This window comes from Yamadazyma tenuis, chromosome 1, assembly GCF_029203305.1.
Source record: "Yamadazyma tenuis chromosome 1, complete sequence".
Taxonomy (NCBI): Eukaryota; Fungi; Ascomycota; class Pichiomycetes; order Serinales; family Debaryomycetaceae; genus Yamadazyma; species Yamadazyma tenuis.
In genome coordinates, this window is record NC_089461.1 from 72,398 (window position 1) to 92,121 (window position 19,724).

The 19,724-nt window shown below is 41.2% G+C and overlaps 8 protein-coding genes and 1 non-coding gene across 9 annotated transcripts; 5 read left to right on the forward strand and 4 right to left on the reverse strand. All coding sequences in view use genetic code 12, as the record gives it.

Annotated features, from left to right (window-relative positions):
- Positions 1 to 131: 131 nt before the first annotated feature.
- PSN45_000032 (phospholipid-translocating P-type ATPase) lies at positions 132 to 4,661 on the reverse strand (the record flags this gene model as incomplete). Its single annotated transcript, XM_006687472.2, has 1 exon — positions 132 to 4,661. One exon carries the CDS (start codon positions 4,659 to 4,661, stop codon positions 132 to 134), a length of 4,530 nt encoding a protein of 1,509 aa, XP_006687535.2.
- A 535-nt stretch (positions 4,662 to 5,196) lies between these two features.
- EGD2 (GAL4 enhancer protein) lies at positions 5,197 to 5,736 on the forward strand (the record flags this gene model as incomplete). The annotated part of the gene is made up of 1 exon (XM_066157387.1): positions 5,197 to 5,736. One exon carries the CDS (start codon positions 5,197 to 5,199, stop codon positions 5,734 to 5,736), a length of 540 nt encoding a protein of 179 aa, XP_066013484.1.
- A 60-nt stretch (positions 5,737 to 5,796) lies between these two features.
- Positions 5,797 to 6,813, reverse strand: PSN45_000034 (uncharacterized protein; the record flags this gene model as incomplete). Its single annotated transcript, XM_066157388.1, has 1 exon — positions 5,797 to 6,813. One exon carries the CDS (start codon positions 6,811 to 6,813, stop codon positions 5,797 to 5,799), a length of 1,017 nt encoding a protein of 338 aa, XP_066013485.1.
- A 299-nt stretch (positions 6,814 to 7,112) lies between these two features.
- On the forward strand, positions 7,113 to 7,186 carry PSN45_000035. The gene has a single exon. It is a non-coding gene; the product is annotated as a tRNA-Val (tRNA).
- Positions 7,187 to 7,518: 332 nt separating this feature from the next.
- Positions 7,519 to 8,652, reverse strand: GLY1_1 (Threonine aldolase; the record flags this gene model as incomplete). Its single annotated transcript, XM_006688605.1, has 1 exon — positions 7,519 to 8,652. The coding sequence occupies one exon, from the start codon at positions 8,650 to 8,652 to the stop codon at positions 7,519 to 7,521; it is 1,134 nt and encodes a 377-aa protein (XP_006688668.1).
- A 493-nt stretch (positions 8,653 to 9,145) lies between these two features.
- Positions 9,146 to 11,410, forward strand: PSN45_000037 (uncharacterized protein; the record flags this gene model as incomplete). Its single annotated transcript, XM_006687474.2, has 1 exon — positions 9,146 to 11,410. One exon carries the CDS (start codon positions 9,146 to 9,148, stop codon positions 11,408 to 11,410), a length of 2,265 nt encoding a protein of 754 aa, XP_006687537.2.
- Positions 11,411 to 11,566: 156 nt separating this feature from the next.
- MSS11 (multicopy suppressor of Sta) lies at positions 11,567 to 13,075 on the forward strand (the record flags this gene model as incomplete). The annotated part of the gene is made up of 1 exon (XM_066157389.1): positions 11,567 to 13,075. The coding sequence occupies one exon, from the start codon at positions 11,567 to 11,569 to the stop codon at positions 13,073 to 13,075; it is 1,509 nt and encodes a 502-aa protein (XP_066013486.1).
- Positions 13,076 to 13,439: 364 nt separating this feature from the next.
- PSN45_000039 (uncharacterized protein) lies at positions 13,440 to 15,650 on the forward strand (the record flags this gene model as incomplete). Its single annotated transcript, XM_006687476.1, has 1 exon — positions 13,440 to 15,650. One exon carries the CDS (start codon positions 13,440 to 13,442, stop codon positions 15,648 to 15,650), a length of 2,211 nt encoding a protein of 736 aa, XP_006687539.1.
- Positions 15,651 to 15,730: 80 nt separating this feature from the next.
- Positions 15,731 to 19,558, reverse strand: INO80 (Putative DNA helicase ino80; the record flags this gene model as incomplete). Its single annotated transcript, XM_006687477.2, has 1 exon — positions 15,731 to 19,558. One exon carries the CDS (start codon positions 19,556 to 19,558, stop codon positions 15,731 to 15,733), a length of 3,828 nt encoding a protein of 1,275 aa, XP_006687540.1.
- Positions 19,559 to 19,724: the final 166 nt, after the last annotated feature.

Genomic DNA, 19,724 nt, shown 5'->3' on the forward strand with positions numbered 1-19,724 from the left:
CGAGAAACTGAACCATCTATTTTGCTAGAGCACTTGATTTTAAGATTTACCGTTTAAACAGTCAAACTAGACTTAATATTACTATGAGACATATATATATATATAAACAAGAACGAAACATACCGGGGTAGCTAATGATCAAAGTTGATACTTGTCCTTGTATGGTAGCTTATGAGCGTTTCTGCCTGGGTTAAACCAGGAAGCTCGTGTGTGGTGCTGATTCTAGTCAATCCGCCTCCACCTAATTCTCCGTTATTGATCATCTGCTTTCTGAGCTTATCAAGATCGATAGGCTTATGGAAACTGCTGTTCATTTCCTTAGCAAGAGTATTGCCCCTGGATCTATTGATTGTTGTTTTTCTTCTGATGGACTTGAAAGTCTTAGCAAACGGATTATGATCATTCTTTGGTTCAGAGCTTGCACTTGAGTGCACACTTTGCAATTCTTGTTCAAACTTCGCCAAAGCATCGGGATCGATTTTGTATAATTCCTTCAACAACCTGTGTCTTTCCACATCTTCCATATTAGTAGGATCATATCCTTGTGGATAATCATCGTATGCACCTTGTCTAACCTTTTCTCTGATAATATCAATATCCTTAGGTCTAAAGTTGGTCATCAACAAGTCATAGGTAAATCTAGGTAACAAGCAGATGAGCACACTAACAAAGTAAACACACCACAATGACAACGTACCCAAAGTTTGGGCACCAGCTCCATAGAATTCTTGGGAATTGGTAGTTGCACTCCAGACACCGACCCAGAAGAACACCACCAAGATAGAAAGCGAATAGATAATCAAACTTATGTAATCCCATCTATATTGCTTTAATAACACATAGATGTCACAGGAAGTCACACAGATAGCACAACATATAACACCTTGCCAGAATCGGTGATCAACGGCCAAACCTTGCGGGTTTTGGAAGGACAATCTGAAAGTCAAAATCACAAAGAAAAATGCAATCACAGATTGGTATAATCCGTCAAACATATACCACGTGAACTTGGTTTGAGTCCAATCTTTTCTCAAAATACCTGATCTGTACAATGGAGGAACAAGTAAGGAAACAGTGTCTGAAACATCTTGGTCGAACACAGCCAAAAATATAATTGGCAATGAAGTAAAAGCCAAATTGTAAAACATCAAAAATGTATACTCATAGTAGTAGGAACCATCGAAGTTATTGTAGACACCGTACCAGAAACATGTAAAGGTAAAAACCACGTTCTTATAGAAAAAACAAGGAATCATCTCAGCCAATCTCTTGTAAGACCACCTGCCGTGAACCAACAATAACCTGGTCAAGAATCTGAACTGGCCAATGGCATAGTCAGCTGACATAACTGCCTGTCGACCCTCTTCTCCGGCAATACCCACTCCAACATCGGCAGTTTGAATCATGGCTACATCATTAGCACCATCACCAATAGCCAAAGTCATAACTTGTAAATCATTCTTTACCATTTTAACGACCTGTGCCTTCTGTGCTGGGGAAACTCTGCAACAGATGACAGATTTACATTGTTTACCCAAGTATAAGAACTTCTTCTTCAAGTAAAGCTGCTTTTCTGTCAACCCGTCAATTTCATTTCCAAATACAAGAGCCAATGCAGCCCCGTCAATGATCAAAGCCAAATCATTCGTAGGAGTCGAGTGGTCATTAATGGCCGTCTTGATCAACTGATCAACACCCGCATTGGATAAATCAGTAATTCCAAGATCTTGTTGTAAATACTTGGAAACTAATTCATCAACTGGATCTGCATTGGTAGAATCATCGTCATCAGGCTTTACAACCAATAACTTCATGCTGGTGGTCAATAAGTTACAACTGAAACCAATGTTGATGGCAGTCTCGATACGATCACCAGTTAACACCCACAACTTGATACCAGCCTCTGATAACAATGAAATGGAATCAGGGACACCTTGTTGTAATCTATCTTCAATGGCGGTTCCGCCTAATAATACCAAGTTATTTTCAATTTCTTCACTCAACTCTTCAAGGATATCATCGCGATCGTCTTCAATTGAGGCCTTGGCTTCCTTGTAACGTTTTAACCATTGATTGAAAGAGTAGGAATCCACCTCTTTCTGGGCAATACACAAGGTTCTCAAACCTTCTTTGGCATATTCTTCTAAATGCAAAGCAGTTTTTGAAATCACATTGGATGAGTTACCAGATTTGCTCAATCGTTGAAAAATGACATTATCAGCACCTTTACAAAGCAATAAAATCTTCCCTTCAGGTGTTCTAACAAAGCATGACATTCTCTTTCTAGCTGAAGTAAATTGAATAGTTTCTAACAATTCATACTTTTGTTCTTCGCCATAGACTTCAACTGTCAAAAGATTTCTTTGTCTTTCTTTGAAAGTTATACCAACATCTCTAGCGACAGCCACCAAAGCAGCTTCATCCGGAGATTCAGCCTTGTAATCACGAAGACTTTCGTCAAATGCATTGACTTCAGTCATAACAGTGTGACATAACGCCAATGCCAACATGAAAGTCTCGTTAGCAGCCTTTTGAGTTTTATCAAGAGTTTCAGGAACAAGCGTGTCCTTGACGTACTGACTGGAGATAAAGGTTAAGCTTTCCTCTCTGAACTGATCGTTTTCAGAGAACTTCTCAAGGTCGTCTACCATTACAGCCTTATCAGCTGCGATTTTATTCTTCCACATTTCCAGTTGTTGGATAATATCAACACCATTTCGTCTATCCAAACCTTGTTTAGCTTCAGAGTATGCAAGCCCATAAGACACACCATTGATGGTTGATTTCTTAAATTCCATGACATTTTGAGTCAAGGTTCCAGTTTTATCACTGAAAACATACTCAATTTGTCCTAAATCGTCTGAAATGTTCCAAGATTTGGGAATACATGGGTAATCCAATTTGTCATAGTACATTTTAATATCGGAAAAAATAAAGAAAGCTTGACATGTCTTTACAATCTCTACCGAAATGTACAACGAAATAGGCACTAAGGACTGATAAACGATCAACACCACAAAGAAACAGATGACACCATTAATGGCGGCCGTGGATCCATAGGCTTGGAACTCATAAAACACTCTTGAGGTATCACTTTTGTTGTAGAAAATACCATTTACAATGGCAGAGACAAAACACATGATGAACACAAGAGCAAAATTGATGAAAACCGATAAGTTCAACTCTCTAGAGATTCTAGAGGCTTTGGTTGGGGTTATACCAGAGTTAAGCATGATCTTAGATTCTTCACCAGTGTAGACCACCAACCCAATAACCCATTTGGTGTTTCTAAGAGTTGAACCTCTCAACATCACATTGTCATTGTTAACGGGTTCTTTCTCATCGGGATGAATCAAGTTACCCTCCTTATCATAGTCTTCGTAATGAATGGTACCTTTGAAACCGTACAAGTTTGCATTTGGAGGATCACATTCAAGCCAGAACTTAGTATTGGCCAAGTCATTAGAATGCTTCAAATGGTTGGCTCCACCAGCTTCCACGCACTTTTTGACCTTCAAGTTTGTTTCCCCATCCAAGTTCTTGGTCTCAATAAAACAGTTACCTTCGATATCTGAAGTGGATACAAGAACCATGTCAGCAGGAACTTCTTCATTAGCTCTTACTCTGATAAAATCTCCCACACTCACATCTTTCCAGCATCTGTTTTTAAACTTGAAATCACCATCCTTACCATAGTTTTCCTGGATTAATGTCGGATTAATAAGAGAATGAGCAATTTCTTTAGGCTTTACCGAAAACTGGTGAGACCTTCTACCAGCACTCTGGAACGAAGCCCGGTATCCATTCTCAGCAATGGAAGTATCAGAAATGATTGTTGATACTCTTCTTAAGTCGGTGTTATAGATCTGCTGTTCCTTACGTATAAACTCTTGTTTGGTTTTCTTATTGGTGAATGTCATGATGGCACCCTTTTTGAGCACCTTCATAATTGATCTAACCACCTTGGTATTGGCTTTCTTGAACTTTCTCCATCCACTGATATCATCCTTCAATACATTGGTATTGTGAACTCCATGGAGCAAGTGTATGGGGGAGTTGTTCAAGTCATAATCACTGGAACCTCTTCTATAATCCTCAAAGGCATCTCTTATGGCAGTGATACACACAATGACAATTAATGGCACAGCCGCCAACCCGGGGTTCGGCACACCAAAGATCTGGAAAATACCCAAAATCACCAAAAGCAAGAAATATGAGTTGGCGGCATTTCGAAATTGGAACAACAAGTTCTTGGGTAAGAAACTCAATACGGTGTATTTGGTAGTTCTAATCTTATTTCTGGCGTAGGTTAACACAGGTTTGCCAAAAGCATCTTTCATTTCACTAGGAAGTTCCTGGTTGACAAACACATATCTAGGGGTCTTGAAGTATATCTCCTTCATGTACTGAGGCATAGCACTCAATCCTTTTCTGTAGAAATATCGTTGTACTTTCAGCTTGAAATTTGGAGGGTTGGTAGTCACTATCCGTTGAACACTGGAAGGCCCTTGCTTTTCAACCGTTTCACTATCTGAGCTGGCGCTCTGTTTGTCGGAACCGATCTTTTCATCACCCACAGCCGGTAGTTTCTCCTCGTCATTAACCTCAGGTCTATCTGAAGAGTAGACGGAGGAAGACTGGTGAATCTCGTCCGAAGACATGGTGTTTATTTCTAAAATTCAACAGGCTGACCTCTTACAAAGATAGAATAGGAATAGCTATAAAACAAGCTATCTAACAACTAATGTGATGAGTGAAGCGAGATTCAGGGTCAGTGAGAAGGATGTTATTGCAGTTTTTCTCTGCCCTGTGCGGGTGTAATCTCAAAGTTCGGGCGGCATGGACGGAACAATCAGTCTGCCGTAGATGAGCACCAGAGAATGAGAGAGCCATTAAACTACAGGTGGCTGATACCGGAGAAATAGGCTATACATGCAACCACTATCAATATCCAATAATGACATTAACAGGTGTATAGACGGGTTTAGCAAACATAAAGGCGATTTTGGGCCGGTAATAACGCCGCGTGCGAGACGTCCGTGGCAAGCAGCCGGCTGACGGCCGGACATTACCTCATCTCAGGACTGGGGGTGATGCACGCCCGCGCATGGAGATCGGATTGCGCACGCTCAGGTCGGCCTTTCGTCGAACTTTCGCAATGGTGAAAAATTTTAGAACTATACACCAAATTCAACTATGTCTATCGAAGAAATCCCACAAGGCGCCGACATCCAAGTCATCTCTAAGAACGAAAAGAAGGCTAGAGATGCCATCAAGAAATTCAACTTGAAGCAAATCAAAGGTATTTCTAGAGTCACCTTCAAGCAAAGAGGTAACCTCATTTATGCCATTGACACCCCAGAAGTCTACAAGTCTGTTTCTGGAACTTATATTGTCTTTGGTGAAGCCAAGGTTGATGACATCAACCAAAGGTTCGCCGACCAAGCCGCTGCTGGTGAAGATGACCACGAAGGTCACGACCACTCTCACGAAGGCCATGATCACTCTCACGAAGACAAGTCTCCAGAATCCATTACTGCTGACTTGGAAAAGGCCAGCTTAGGAGGAGCTACCGTTGAAGAAGAAGATGATGACGAAGAAGTCGATGACACTGGTTTGGATCCTAAAGATATTGAAATCATCATTGAACAAACCAAGGTTTCTAGAGCTAAGGCTGTCAAGGCTTTGAGAAAGCACGACGGTGACATGGTGAACGCTATTATGGAATTCGCTTAGATAGTAATATACACGTTATCATTAATGTTATGCCCCTAGGCGTGTTATCGCGACACCAACTTAGGTGTGGGGCTGGGACGATTCTGCCTCGGGGCCTTCATTGACGGGGGAAATTTCAGGTTCTTGATCCTTCTTCACGGGAGAAATGTCAGCTTGTTGATCCTCCTTAACGGGGGATATGGATTCCTTTGGCTCTGTTTGAGGGATAGATGCTTGTGGCGATACTGGCGTTGCCAATGGTTTTGATTCTGGTCCTGGATTTGTAGAAACCGGGTTCTCCGTACCATCTCCATTCAAAAACTTGCAATAGGGACATACGAATGTGACGGTGGCCGGGTCCTTGGTGCTGGGAGGAGCCAACCCGCAGTGGTTGAAGCATTTTTTGCAGATTAACGCATAACGATTCTCGATAGATTCGTCCTCAGATCCAACGAGAATATCAAGAATCCGGTCTTGAATAGTCCGCTTACTGGGTCCGGGTGGCGCCTGCTGAAATGTGGGATTCGTGTTTCCCAGTTCCTGATGTTTCGTAGGTGGAAGTTTACCGGTAGCAGCTTTAGCAGCAGTGTTAGCTGGAACAGCACTCTTTACTTCAGGGGTACTATTCTTCTTGGGTGAGTCGTACTTTGTCAACAACTGGTTGGTGGTGTTGTAATTGGTCAACTTCTTTAATTCGTCAATCTTGGCCTTCTGCTTTCTTTTCAACTTCCGGGCCTTATTGCTTCTGGAACTGATCATTAACGTGATAAGCTTCCTCAATATGTATGCAAGTAAAAATCCCACACCGGGTATACCGCCAATCACCAAGAGCTGGGATCTCAGTTGATTGGTTAGAAACCACTTGAGATAGTTGACATGCCCCGAATTGGCTGGCATTTTGACTATTAAAACACTCATCACCAACACATAAAAGATCGAGAAGTAGTAGGCAATGCTGTAGACGATGCGTTTTTTCAAATCATTCAACTTGAGCATCTCCTGGTGGTTCTTGTTGATGGCGACGTTGATGTCACTCAACTCCTTCTCAAATCCTTCAATGTCAAGCTTACCGCTTGAAAAGAGCTTGAACACACCCATACTTAGCAACTCTATTGTGGCCAAGTTTCGCGATTCATTGTAAAACGCAATGAGATAAAAGGTACGTGCACCGTGAAAATCCGTAGAAGAGTAAGTTGGAAGTGCACGCCCAAGATTAGCCGACCCTAGTTTGGAAAAATATTGAGCACAGATTCCCTGCGTGTGTACACCAACCAAGATAAATTATCAAGAGTGGTGTTCATTTAAAATGGGATTAACTGGAGTACCTTCGGAGGAATTCAAGAGTTCCACACTGAGTGGACAGCCTTAGATTTGCAAGGGCCAAAAAAGTATAACGTGGTTCCGTGGTCTAGCCGGTTATGACGTCTGCTTAACACGCATAAGGTCCCCAGTTCGATCCTGGGCGGAATCATTTTTTTGATGTTCAACTTGTTAAGCTGAAGGGTTCTGTGTCCTAATTGCTCTTTGTGCACTTAACTTTAAATTCGTGGTGGGATCACTATTTCAAGTTGTTGATTTGTTGATATGTTCATCCAGATCAACTTTGAAGTTGGATAGAACTATCTCTTTCTTATCGATTTTAAATAAGAGGTGAAAATCTAAAATTCGTTATTTTTGCAACTAACTCCTTAAATGGAAGGACCATATTAAAGACTGTTAAAAAACAAGACAAAATGAAGTATGGTTCACAAAAGTTCACTATGGCATACGGATATATTGTGCTTTCATAAGTAAATATAAATTTCACTTTTCTTCCACCTTATCGTTGACCAGATAAAAGTGAACGCTCTTCAGAGTTTCACATGGGTGAGTCTTGGAATAGTTAAAACTCTCCAAAACCACCTTTTTCACGGCTTCAAAGCTCTCTTCAGAAACCTGGTAGTGGAATGCAATACGGTTGCCCAGCAACTTAATTCCGTGTTTTTTCAGCTGCTCAGCCAAATAGTTGACATCCATCTTATTCTTCACCAAGTCGAGAAACACAAAGTTGCTGTCCACGGGGTGAGACAAAGCAATACCATGATCGTCACATAACTTTCCTAATTCCTGAGCTCTCTCATGGGTTTTCTTCAACTTCCCCCAATTCTCATCAATTGCAACGATAGCCATTTCAGCCAAAAGTCCACTTTGACGAATCCCCCCTCCGTTCTGCTTTTTGAAGTGATTAGCCTTATTGATGAACTTGCGGTCTGAAACCAAAATTGAGCCAATTGGAGCTCCAAGAGTCTTGGATAAGCACAACGAAACTGAATCAAAATATTTACAGTACTCGTCAATAGGAATACCAGTTTCGACAGAAGCGTTCCATAAACGAGCTCCATCTAAGTGCAATCTAACGTCGTTCGCCTTGCAAAAGGCACTGATTTTCTTGATTTCATCAAGTGGGAAAATCATCCCGTGTAAAGTGTTTTCCAAAGAAATCAACTTGGTGGGAGCACCGTGGATTTCACCATCATCAGGGACAAACTTAGGCAAAATATCGACCTCCAAAGTCAAATAACGACCGTTTTTGGGCTCAATTGTAGTTGCCATCAACTGACTCAAAGTGGCTATTCCACCAGCCTCATGGACATAAATATGGCTTCTGGCATCACAGATCACGCTGTATGGTGGTTGGAGTAGGTTTGTACGAATGGCAATCTGATTGGATAATGTTCCACTAACACAATACAAACCAGCTTCTTTGCCGGCAATTTTAGCAACTTTGTTCTCTAATTTGATGGTTGAATCGTCCTCGTTGTAGACGGCATCACCTAAAGAAGTATGCAAAATGGCATTGGCCATTGACACCGTGGGGGTGGTGAAGGTATCACTACGGAACTCATTGTGAGCTGGACTTTGCTGGTTAAACACAGAAACTTCAGATGGTTGAGTCATTTGATGAAAGTATTAGGGATGTGAAAGAAAAAATGAATCTAGAGCATTTTGATGCCTTATGGGTTCGGAATCAGAATGCGAATGAGTCAGAAAAGTGGGTCACAGTTATGAAATTGGGTTATAAGGCTACGGAAGCTGTTCGTTCATAGGTGATCTACAAATAGAAACCTTCTGGGTTGTACGGTAATTTTTTGGTGAAAAAATGGGAATCAGGTTGTTGCCTCAGAGTACTTTAAGGTGAGGTCCTAATACCACTCAATTGACCCTAATTACACACAGAGAATCAGAAATCCCACTGGAAGAGTACTCATGGTACAGTTGCTACCTCTTCATTACTCCTTTCTGCGAAAACCTATTCTACACGTAGTATATTTACGCTCTTGGTCGCAATTCGCTAGTCGGGAGTGTGCGGCGGCAAGCTCACACCAAAGGTTTGATTGCGAACTATTTGCAGTTGCCCCTATTTCTTCCTTTTAAACACCATATCTCTAAGATGGACCCTGACCAGGACCATATACTTACCAAGCCTGGTTGTATCACGTATACCCATCCATTGTTGAAAAGAACAGCGACAAATAGCCATGCGTCCACCGAAAATGTCCTTCATAATTCTCATACCTCCACAAATGGCCGTAAAGATGATAATATGGAAATAGATGAGTTTCTTCCGGCGTTGAAACACAACTTATTGGACTGTTTTGATCCCAATAACAAACTCCGTGTTAACAACCAAGTTTCAACGTCTTTCAGTATGTTTGATCGGTTGCCCACTCATCTTATCGAAGAGATCTTCCAATACGTGAACCAATTTGATCTACTCAACTTGCTGTTGGTATGTAGCCAGTTCTATGGCCCAGCAATAGGTAGGCTTTACAAAAGAATAACGGTGGTTTTAAATGGAGAGTTTCCGGTCCGGTATAAAAATAAGAGCAACTTATTCATTCAAGAAAATGGTATCAAGTATATGGATTCGGCCCTCATTTTCAAACCCCAAAACTTGATGTTGCTACTCGATACCCTCAAGAGAAACAAGACGTTGGTGTCCAAGGTGAATTTCTTTGTGTTTGACAAATGCAACTCCTTGAAAGTGGATAATATTCCTGTGGGGTTTGTACAAAATCAAATCATGGACTTCTTTGGAGCCAACTCATCTGATATCCATTTCTTGCACATTACCTTCATCGAATTCTTTCATTGTATCGACAAGTTAACAGAGTTTCTCCGAAATAATAACGTTCGGAATAAGGTGTTTAAGCTTTTTGTCACCAAACTAAACGAACTTTACATTCCTTGTGTGCCCCAAAACCTAACGAACCTTTTTTTGATGCTTGATGAATCGGAATTGGCAGACATAGACGAGATAGACTTGTCAAGTGCTCCCTACAACCTTTTTTATTCTCTTTTCACCCTTGCTTGCAGCACCAATAACCAGTTGGGGCTCGAAGTGCTATCTAAAATCAAGCTCTTGGACCCAGAACTCAAACTCAACCTTAAAGGCCTCACACTTTTCCACTGCCACAAAGAATCGATCATGGGAGATGAAGAAGGAAATAATTCCGATCCCGTAAGCTTTAACTCAAATATCCTCCTGCGCCCTGAGTTAATGAACTTTTTCGACGGCATAGACAAGCGACTTCGGTTTGATATCCTCGACAGCAAGATAAATGTCGCCTCGTTGACAACCCTACATCTAAAGATCGATTGTAATGAACACCGTTATAATAGTTGCAACTGCTTTTCTCAGTTCTTTATGGACTTCACCAAATACTCAGAGGAGCACGATGGTCTTCCCAATTTGACCAACTTTGAAGTGGAACTTTTCCCCAACCTCGAGTGGCTCCGCCCACATCAGATTCTTGAAAATAATCTTACTCCTTTGAGTACGTTTGTCACGTCACTTTCGAGTCTTTCTCGTCTTACAATTGATCTTTCAACTCCAGGATTTAAGATGTTCGATAACTCTATGGGGATGACGTCTTTCATTCTCAATCGACTCAATGAGAGGCTTATGGAAGCGTTCTTCCTTAGGTTTTTCACCACCGGTCTGACTAGAACCCGGTTAAACCTCAAGACCCTCCATCTTCCAGACTTTCTTACGTCCTTCATATACTACAAACCCGACTTTTACAAGTCCCTCTTGCACACCTGCAAATGTTGGGGTTGTCAACTTTTGTTGAATAAGCTCAAGGATCTTTTCCACCCGCTAATTGAAGATGATGATGATGACGATGACGACGAGGAAGATGATGAAGCTCGATCAGAGGAAATGGATATTCAATCCACCTACTACATTCTCATTGGTTTCATTTTGGGTAAGCTTCAGGCCGACAGAGAAGTATGTGTACCTATCAAGCAAAACGCCTTCAACTACCGCAACTATCCTATCTACAAAGGAGCTCCTCATACGCTCCATAGCCATTTTCACACCTCTAATCTGGGGAGCAAGTGCAAATGTGGGATTAGCAACGGCGTAGCTGACATAAACGAAGACCCAAATGGCTTGGAAGCACTCAGCATAGATAATTTGGTGACCACATACGTGGTACATCAACTCAAGCCCATTGTGGAGTTTCTTCCGCTGTTTTTCGTTCAACTTGATAGCCTTATGATCCACGGCATCTACTACGAGAAGCAAGGCAGCGGAATGGTGCCGATTTTCGATGAGCAGGAATATCCCTGCGAGTTTCTAGCTGAGAAAGACCTCGAAATCAGGCTGGGTTCTCATCCAGATTTACCGTTTGGGAAATTTCGTAAGTAATAGGATAGATAGACGAGTGAGAGTCGGTCGCATTTTATGTAGTTCGCACATCGCGGCAGCCTGACCCTTTTTTTCTAATCGATCAACACCAAGCTGAGGCAGCCAACATAAAGGGCAACTGTATATAACTGACGTTTCTGTAACTATCCTCCAATAATGGATCTCAATCCATTATCACAATTAGATCCCAATAGCTTGGAGTTTGATTTGAATGAAAATTTCTTCCAAAATGATCTTTTCGATAACCCGCCCATTGACAGCTTAAACATGGACAAACCACCTCAAATGGTACCCATGGCCATTCACCAACAACTGCAACAACGGCGACAAAGCTCAGCTCCCAAGAAACAACAGCCCCATGTCGGGGCCGACAAAACTCCCGTTGACAGCCATCAAGTACTTGTGGCGTTTCTCTATGTTTATCTCACTGAGAACGACTTGCACGAGTCCGCCAAACAATTACTTTCAGAAACAAACACAGGCCACGGACAGTTAATTTCGATCAAGAATGAGTTCAGTAAAATGAGTGCAGCTAACGGTGGCCCATCTTCCGAGTCAGAGTCGTTTTTACTCGAGTGGTGGAATATGCTTTGGAGCTCTCAGCTGAGTTTGCACCCAGGATTAAACCAGCTACTTCACACGCCGGCAGTCCTAACTAATAACAACGGCGACTCTAGTGCTCCTACCACGGCTGCTGCTGGGGTTCCCAAGCAGGGACAAATGGCTAATGCTGGGATGATTCAGTATCAGCAACAGCTTCGAATGCAACAAATGAGACTCCAAAGCCAGCAACAACAGCTCCTGACTCAGGCAAACCCACAACTCTATCTCCAGAGTCCAGTACTTGTGAATGGTCAAAACCGTCAAAGGCTCAATGATCTTCAGAAGAGGCAGTTTATGATGATGAAGCAGAACCAACAACAAGCCCAGGCGCAAGCACAGCAAATGCAACCTCAGCGACGTCCTTCACAACCCATGAACCCCCAGCAGGCCCAACAGGCCCAACAGGAAACGATGATACAACGGCAGCAGATGCTTATGAGACAGCAACAACTACTGCAACAACAGCATCAACAGCAGCAGCAACACCAATTACAACAACAACAACAGCAGCAACACCCACAACAACATCCACAACAACATCCTCAACAACATGCTCAACAACATGCTCAACAACATGCTCAACAACATCCACAACAACACCCTCAACAACATCCACAACAACATCCACAACAACATCCACAACAACATCCACAACAACATCCACAACAACACCCTCAACAACACCTTCAACAACATCCTCAACAACATCCACAACAACGTCCACAGCAAGGAGTTCCTGCTCGTGTTCAACAAGGAATGCCAATGTCTCAACCTATGCCAGGACAAATGAACCAAATACCAGCACAGCAGATACAAAGGCGACCCCCGCCTGGTCAACCACCAGTGCAAACTCCAGGCCAAGGACCAATGATGTCTCAAGGTCAAGGACCTCCGATGGGAAACCAGCAGATGCACCAGATGGTGCAACAAGGTGGAGGTCAAGTACCTCAGCAGCGTATGATGATGGGCCAATCCAGTGATGATATGAAGAACAGTCTTATGGCAGACTCGTTTTTAGAGTCTGACTGGTTCAGCAGTATGGGAGCTGGCCCTGGGTTTTAGCTAACAGATTTTCTATGGTAATGAAGGTCAATTCGTTTACTTTTAGTACCAGTAATTTCACAAGATGTGGAATAATTCTTTCTTTCTGTACATTATTGTATCTTATAGAGCTTTCGACGTATGCATAATTAATTGTATTGGTTTAGGTTACCTCGCTTACGTAGAATGGCTGCGAAACCACCATGTGATTTGATGCTCGCTCCATAACAAAAAACAAATCTCACTGTCACTTTACAACAGAAAAGGTGAAAGCTTTTCACAACGACTTTCACGTCTTATACGGTTTGTATTCGGATCCTGATTCCACCGCAGGTTGTCCTGCAACATACCTACTGCCAATTGAACAACTGAATCCGGTTACACCATGAACTTTGATCGGATTTCTCACTTGGCATCGTATTTCCACGGGGATCAACATATCCCCAAACCTCCACCAACGGACAGGTTCGGGAGCTTTGATGCCCTAATACCATCCAATGCCATGAGTGATTGGGGGATCGAAGAAACCTTGAGCAATCCCAGCACAAACACTCCTTTTCTCCATTTTCAAAAACCCCTCGATGATTTGGTGTCTTATCCACAAAGCCATGATTTCAACTATTACTATAACCAGACTGACATTTCTCTACCGCCTACTACACAGAATTTATCCAAATATATCAAAAAGTATCTTCATTTGCGGTTGAATGGGGAGTTTTGGGATAAATTCAAGTACAATCTAATTGTATCAAACCTTCTTGATGACTCTATGATATTGTCAAAAAATGAACAGGCGTTGAACAGTCTATCAGAGAATTCACATAAGTTTGTCATGAGGAATTCAGTGTTCTATCGGATACTTAATAGTGATGGTTCTCAGTTGGTCATAACCAAGGACTACAACCTTCAGTTTCCTAATAATTATTACTACAAGAATCACGTATTATCAGTTGTATATTTGGTGATATACTTATTGAAACAAAAATTCGACCAGAAATTGGACTTGAACACTCAGATGAATATGTTCAAGGTGCTTTTGATCATAGCTACGAAATTCATCAAGTTTAAGAGAGTTTACACCATCATTCAAATGAACAAAATACTCAACAAATTAAATGAGTTTTTGATAAATAACTTTAAGATTAACAAGAAAATAATCCTTAATTTGGTGAACTTGAAGAATTTGAAACTCTTCCATGGAGCTCAATTAGCAGAGTTTTTCTCTCAGTTGAATGGTACCCTCGACTTTCTCATATTCAATGTGAAGTTCTCCATCATCAAGTTATTACCAAACTTAAATGGCCCTATGTTTGAAAGATACTGCACAATCAATAACATCAATCTTGATTTTGATGAAGATGAAGAAGATCCTAATGACCCAAATAATGACATCAATAAGATTGTTGCCAAGATCAACAAGTTCAACGAATACCGAAAGTTCTTGATATGTCAGTTGCTAACGATAGATGAGAGACCAGAAAAGAATTTCTTCATTTCCAAAATCATAGACAAGTTCGGCTTGAATGATTTGGAGTTTGAAATGAATGAGTTGACCAATGTGTCCAATTTTGAAAAATTGCTTATATTAGAAGAGTTCTTCACTGATCACAACAAGATCCTAGAGAACTTTCAGTTATTATTCGAAAAATTCGAAAAAATCAATAACTTGAACCTAAGTTTGAACTTGAACGAAAATGAAGACATATTGAAGTTGACTTCAAGACATCAAAACCAATCAAGCAATGCGAATCTCAATCAATTGATATTGAAGCTTTCGAACTTGACGATAAACATGAGGTTTTTTCAAAAGTATAACCAGTCAACAATCGAGAACAACAACGAACTCAGCGAGAAAATTACCATTTTGAGCCAATTCAGCGATGATTTGAATGCCATTAACGAACTTTATCGATTGAATCTTCAGGAATTCAAGCACCTGGCAAATACTTTTGAAAATGATGAGCTTATATCCAATTCGTCTAACTCCAATCGGAACTCAAGGAATAGTGGTGAATTTAATTTGAAGTCTTTTCACACCAGGCACAAGAAGGCTTTCTCAGGATCTTCGAACAAATCACCGCAACTTCCACTTAGGTCTCCGAATCCCGATGATGACAGTTCTAAAAAGTTGTCATCGGGCTTGAAGTTAGGATTGTTGACTGTATTCGAAGACGAGAACAAAAATTCCCATGACAAACTCAGAAAGTCATTGAAGATGCTTGATGACAACAGTGACTTCAACCAAATTACACTCGACTCTTTATCAAGAAGAAAGGCTGGTCGTTTTTCGATAAACTCATTGAACTCAAATGTCAGTGGTTTATCTGAAATCCTCACTTCAACACAAGGAACCTCTTTTGACGAAGATGATAATTCCTTGAGTAAAGATGACTTGAAGTTGAAGTTGGAAGAAAGCTTGAACAAAATCTACAACTTGGAAAATCAGGTCCGGAACCAAGAATACCAAGGTTCGATAGATGTTGACGCCAGAAGCAACACTTCCCATGAGGATAGAGTAAACGAGGATATCAATATGAATGAAACCACTATCAGTCGTTCATTCTTGGATACCTTAGAGACAACCTTAAATAGATAATTTTAATGAATGATAACTTGTATTCTTTGCCTATACAATCATATATGTTAATTCATAGGAATTGCAAAACCCGCTAATACTTATTCTGTAGAAGCATTGGAATTTTGGGGCTCGGGAGTAGCACTCTTGTCATCAGAATCACCTCCCAACAACAAATAGGCAACATCTTTCTTCTTATCTTTAGTTTCATCCTTATGAGTGGTGCTCTTGCCTTCCATAACCACTTGTTGCACTTGTTCTTTTTGCTTGGCTCTATCTCTCATTCTCTCTTCAATAGTACCCCTTGCCAATAACCGATACACAGTAACTTGTTTTGTTTGTCCCAATCTGTGTGCTCTATCCATTGCCTGAGAGTCAATAGTAGGATTCCAATCCGAATCATAGAAGATAACCGTATCAGCTGCGGTCAAGTTGATTCCCAAACCACCTGCTCTAGTACTAAGAAGGAAAACAAAGATTTCAGGTTTATTTTGCCAATCGTGTACAAGGTCTCTTCTATCATCCAACTTAGAAGAACCATCCAATCTAATGTAAGTGTGTTGTCTATAGGTCAAGTATTCTTCCATAAGATCCATCATTTTCGTCATCTGGAAGTAAATTAACACTCTATGATCATTCTGCTTCAATTCTACCAATAATTGGTCCAATCTTGCCAATTTACCTGATTCAGTTATAAACCGGGTCATTGAAGGCATTCTGATATTAGAATAATCAATCAACTTGTTCAACGGAGCTGGCAACATATTGGATTTTGGATATTGGGTAACTGGCACTTTCTTTTGCATCAAGTCATACTCAGTGTTCAATGACAACGGGTACAAGCCAGAACGAATACTAGAATCGAAAAGGGTATCATTTACATGAAAGTTGAAGCTGTTACTATTACAGTTGAAAGTAATAGGAGGAGCTGTGGCTATTGGTTCAGCAGCTGGTTTCAAGGAACTGACTTTCATGTCTTCATAAACCTTGGTTAACACTGAATACAATTCCTTCATATGCTCTGAGTTGCTGACCAATGAGTAATTGTTTTCATAGTCCGAGATCAACAACTTCTTGTTCTCCGGAACATATTCTCCATCATAGAGGTAGTTGAGTCTATTGATTTTCGAATAGTTGATATCGGTGTACTGTTTGTGAGCAATAGCTCTGGTCAAGATGTGTTGGTGCATCAACTTGTTAGTTTCTGACTTTGTAGTATCAACAAACCTGAGCCAGCTATGATCTTCTTCAGCTTGATTAGCCGGATCGTAAATATTAAACATGCCGCTTATTTTCCGCTTGATTCCAAAGTCACTATTATAACCAGGTGATAAAAGTTCATCATAGACCAACCTGGGCAAATCAAAGTTGATCAAGTTTTTGGTGGTGTACAGAAGCTCAAGATCATTAGATTCTCTCATGAAGGATTGTGTGTCACTGAAGGTAGAAAATGCAAAACTGGACTTCACGTCAGCTCTTTCAAATAAATCTGGATGGTTACACACTTTTCTGAACTGCATAACCAAGTTGATTAATGTTTGTGCCGAATCATCATCACTTTTGTTGTTGTTAGCGGTATCCAATAAGTCCATAATGGAGATTTGAGATCTCAACATCTGGTAGTACTTCTTTTGACGGTTGGTCAAATCACAGAATAAATCGATTTCAACCTTATCACCCAATTCACTTTGGACATTCTTCTTGATACGTCTTAACATGAAGGGTTTCAAGATTACATGCAATCTCTTCAATTGTTGCTCGTTCAACTGGGTGTTGGACTGGGCATGACTTTCAATATCCTTGGAAAACCAGTCACTGAACTCGTCATGAGAGTCAAACAATGAAGGCATGATGAAATGCAATAAAGCCCACAATTCTTGCATAGAGTTCTGGATGGGTGTCCCCGTCAACAACAATCTGTTTCTACAGTTGAAACCCAACAAAGATTTCCATCTGGAACTCTGCGAGGACTTGATGGCTTGCGCTTCATCCAAAATCATGTATTGCCATTTCATCTTTTGGAAATAAGCAGCATCAGCAACTACCAACTGATAACTTGTTACTAGAACATGGAATGGTGAATCTTTGGTGTACCTCACGTTCTTTCTGTCCCAAAATTTCCTCAAGACTTTTCTGTCTTTGGAATTTCCCCAATAAGGCAACACTTTGAATTCAGGCACAAACTTTGTAATTTCTTGCTGCCAATTGTGCAACGTAGAAGCTGGAGTCACAACCAAGAAGGGCCCCCACACCCCGTGAGTCTCTGCCAAGTATGACAAGACAGAAATCGATTGGACGGTTTTACCCAAACCCATTTCGTCGGCCAAAATCCCATTAATACCTTGTTCATACAAATTGGCCAACCAATTTAGACCCTTGAGTTGGTATTCTTTCAATGTACACTTCAAAAGTGAAGGCTGGGAAATGTTGATGTCTCCCATTAATGTTGGGTTTTGGAAATTCATTTCTTCGCCATTTGTGTCTGGATTCTTCAACGGTTCACCATCAAATTCATTAGCCTTATTCTGTGCGGTTTCCAATGCCAACTGGGCATTGGCAGCAGCAGCCTTATGTAAAGTCTCTTCATCTTCATTGTCGAAATCAATTTTGTTGAAATCGGTTGCTTCGCTGCTAACTCCTGAATATTTATCATAGTTGTTTTCAGAAGGAGCTTGAGGCAAGTTGGGATCGGTGTCGTTACCTTCATACTCACTGGTCTTGATTTTCTTACCAATGAAATGAGAGTACAACTCAGTTTGAGTGATTAAGAAATTCAACTTTCTCGATTGTCTCTTTGCTTCTCTATCTTCTTCTTCTTTCTTAGCCTTATCCATCAATTCCTTTTCATGCTTACGGCGTAATTCCCGCTCAACTCTTTCATTCCTCTTCCAGAAATTGAACATTTCTCTCATGGCTCTTCTGGCCTTCGAACTCAAATCCTTCTGATTCTTGTTGTTCTTCAACTGCCACCTTTTAGCTTCTCTTGCAGCCAATATACTGGTTTTCCTTAAGTTGATTAACCGAGCTTGTGTGGCTTGTTGCATCAACCGACTGACCTTCGGACCATCTTTTCTTGACAAGTCTTTCCATATGGAAATAAATACATTTTCGTACTGCTTGGCCACAAATTTCTCTTCTTTGGTAGAGCCTTTCAACTTGTCATCATCATCATTGGAAGCCCTTTTAATTTCTTCAATCAGACCATCGTCACCATAAGCAGATTTGGAAACCACTCTCCGTTTTCGTTTTTTGGGTTCATCAGCACTTACACCACCAATTTCATTATTGGCAGCATCTCCGGCAGGAGCTCTTTTGAGTGGCCTCTTTGGCACAGGTTTTTTCGTCACCTTCGTAGAACTTCTGGTGGCCCCAAGCTTGACACGAGGCTCGCCATAAGCTTCGTACAATTCCTGTTTGTTATCAAGATACGTTTTATTCAACACTAGAATGTTGTGTTCGTCGTTGGCCAACCGGCTCCAGCGATTTTTCAACTCGGCATCAACCATACTAAGGTTGTTCAACTGGCCCAATTGGCGATCAATCTCGACCATTTTCAGTAACTTGGACTCAAGCTTAGCGAGATGAACGGGATCCACCGGTCCCAACTCCAGCTTTGGCTCTGAATAAAAAGATGGAGGTAATAATTGTCCAAGTATGTGGGATGTAGTATCATCAGAAATGCCGTAGGATGAAGATGATTGTTGGTTTTCCCCGGGTACAAAGCCATTTGTGCCTTCCGTGGCACCTGAAACTACCTGGTGCCAGTTTCCGTTCGACGTGTCCCGCAGGATGTGGTTGTCAGATGTTGTAGACGTCGATGCCAGTGTGGGATGGACGGTTGACGATGACATCAACAACCCATCATAACCATCCACTCCAGGATTGGGATTGCCATCTGAATCATTAGATAGCATAGACGAGATGTTCATGGTATTTTTAAAATAAGCTCAAATGTAATTAATTTTTCAACACACTCGCCTCTCCTTGAATGTTGACCACCAATTCGAGGAATCGGTTGATCACAAGATGGGAAAATGGCCATAAATCGTAGGGCCCGCGGGGGAGCTGGGATGGACACAGACGATGGAGAGGATG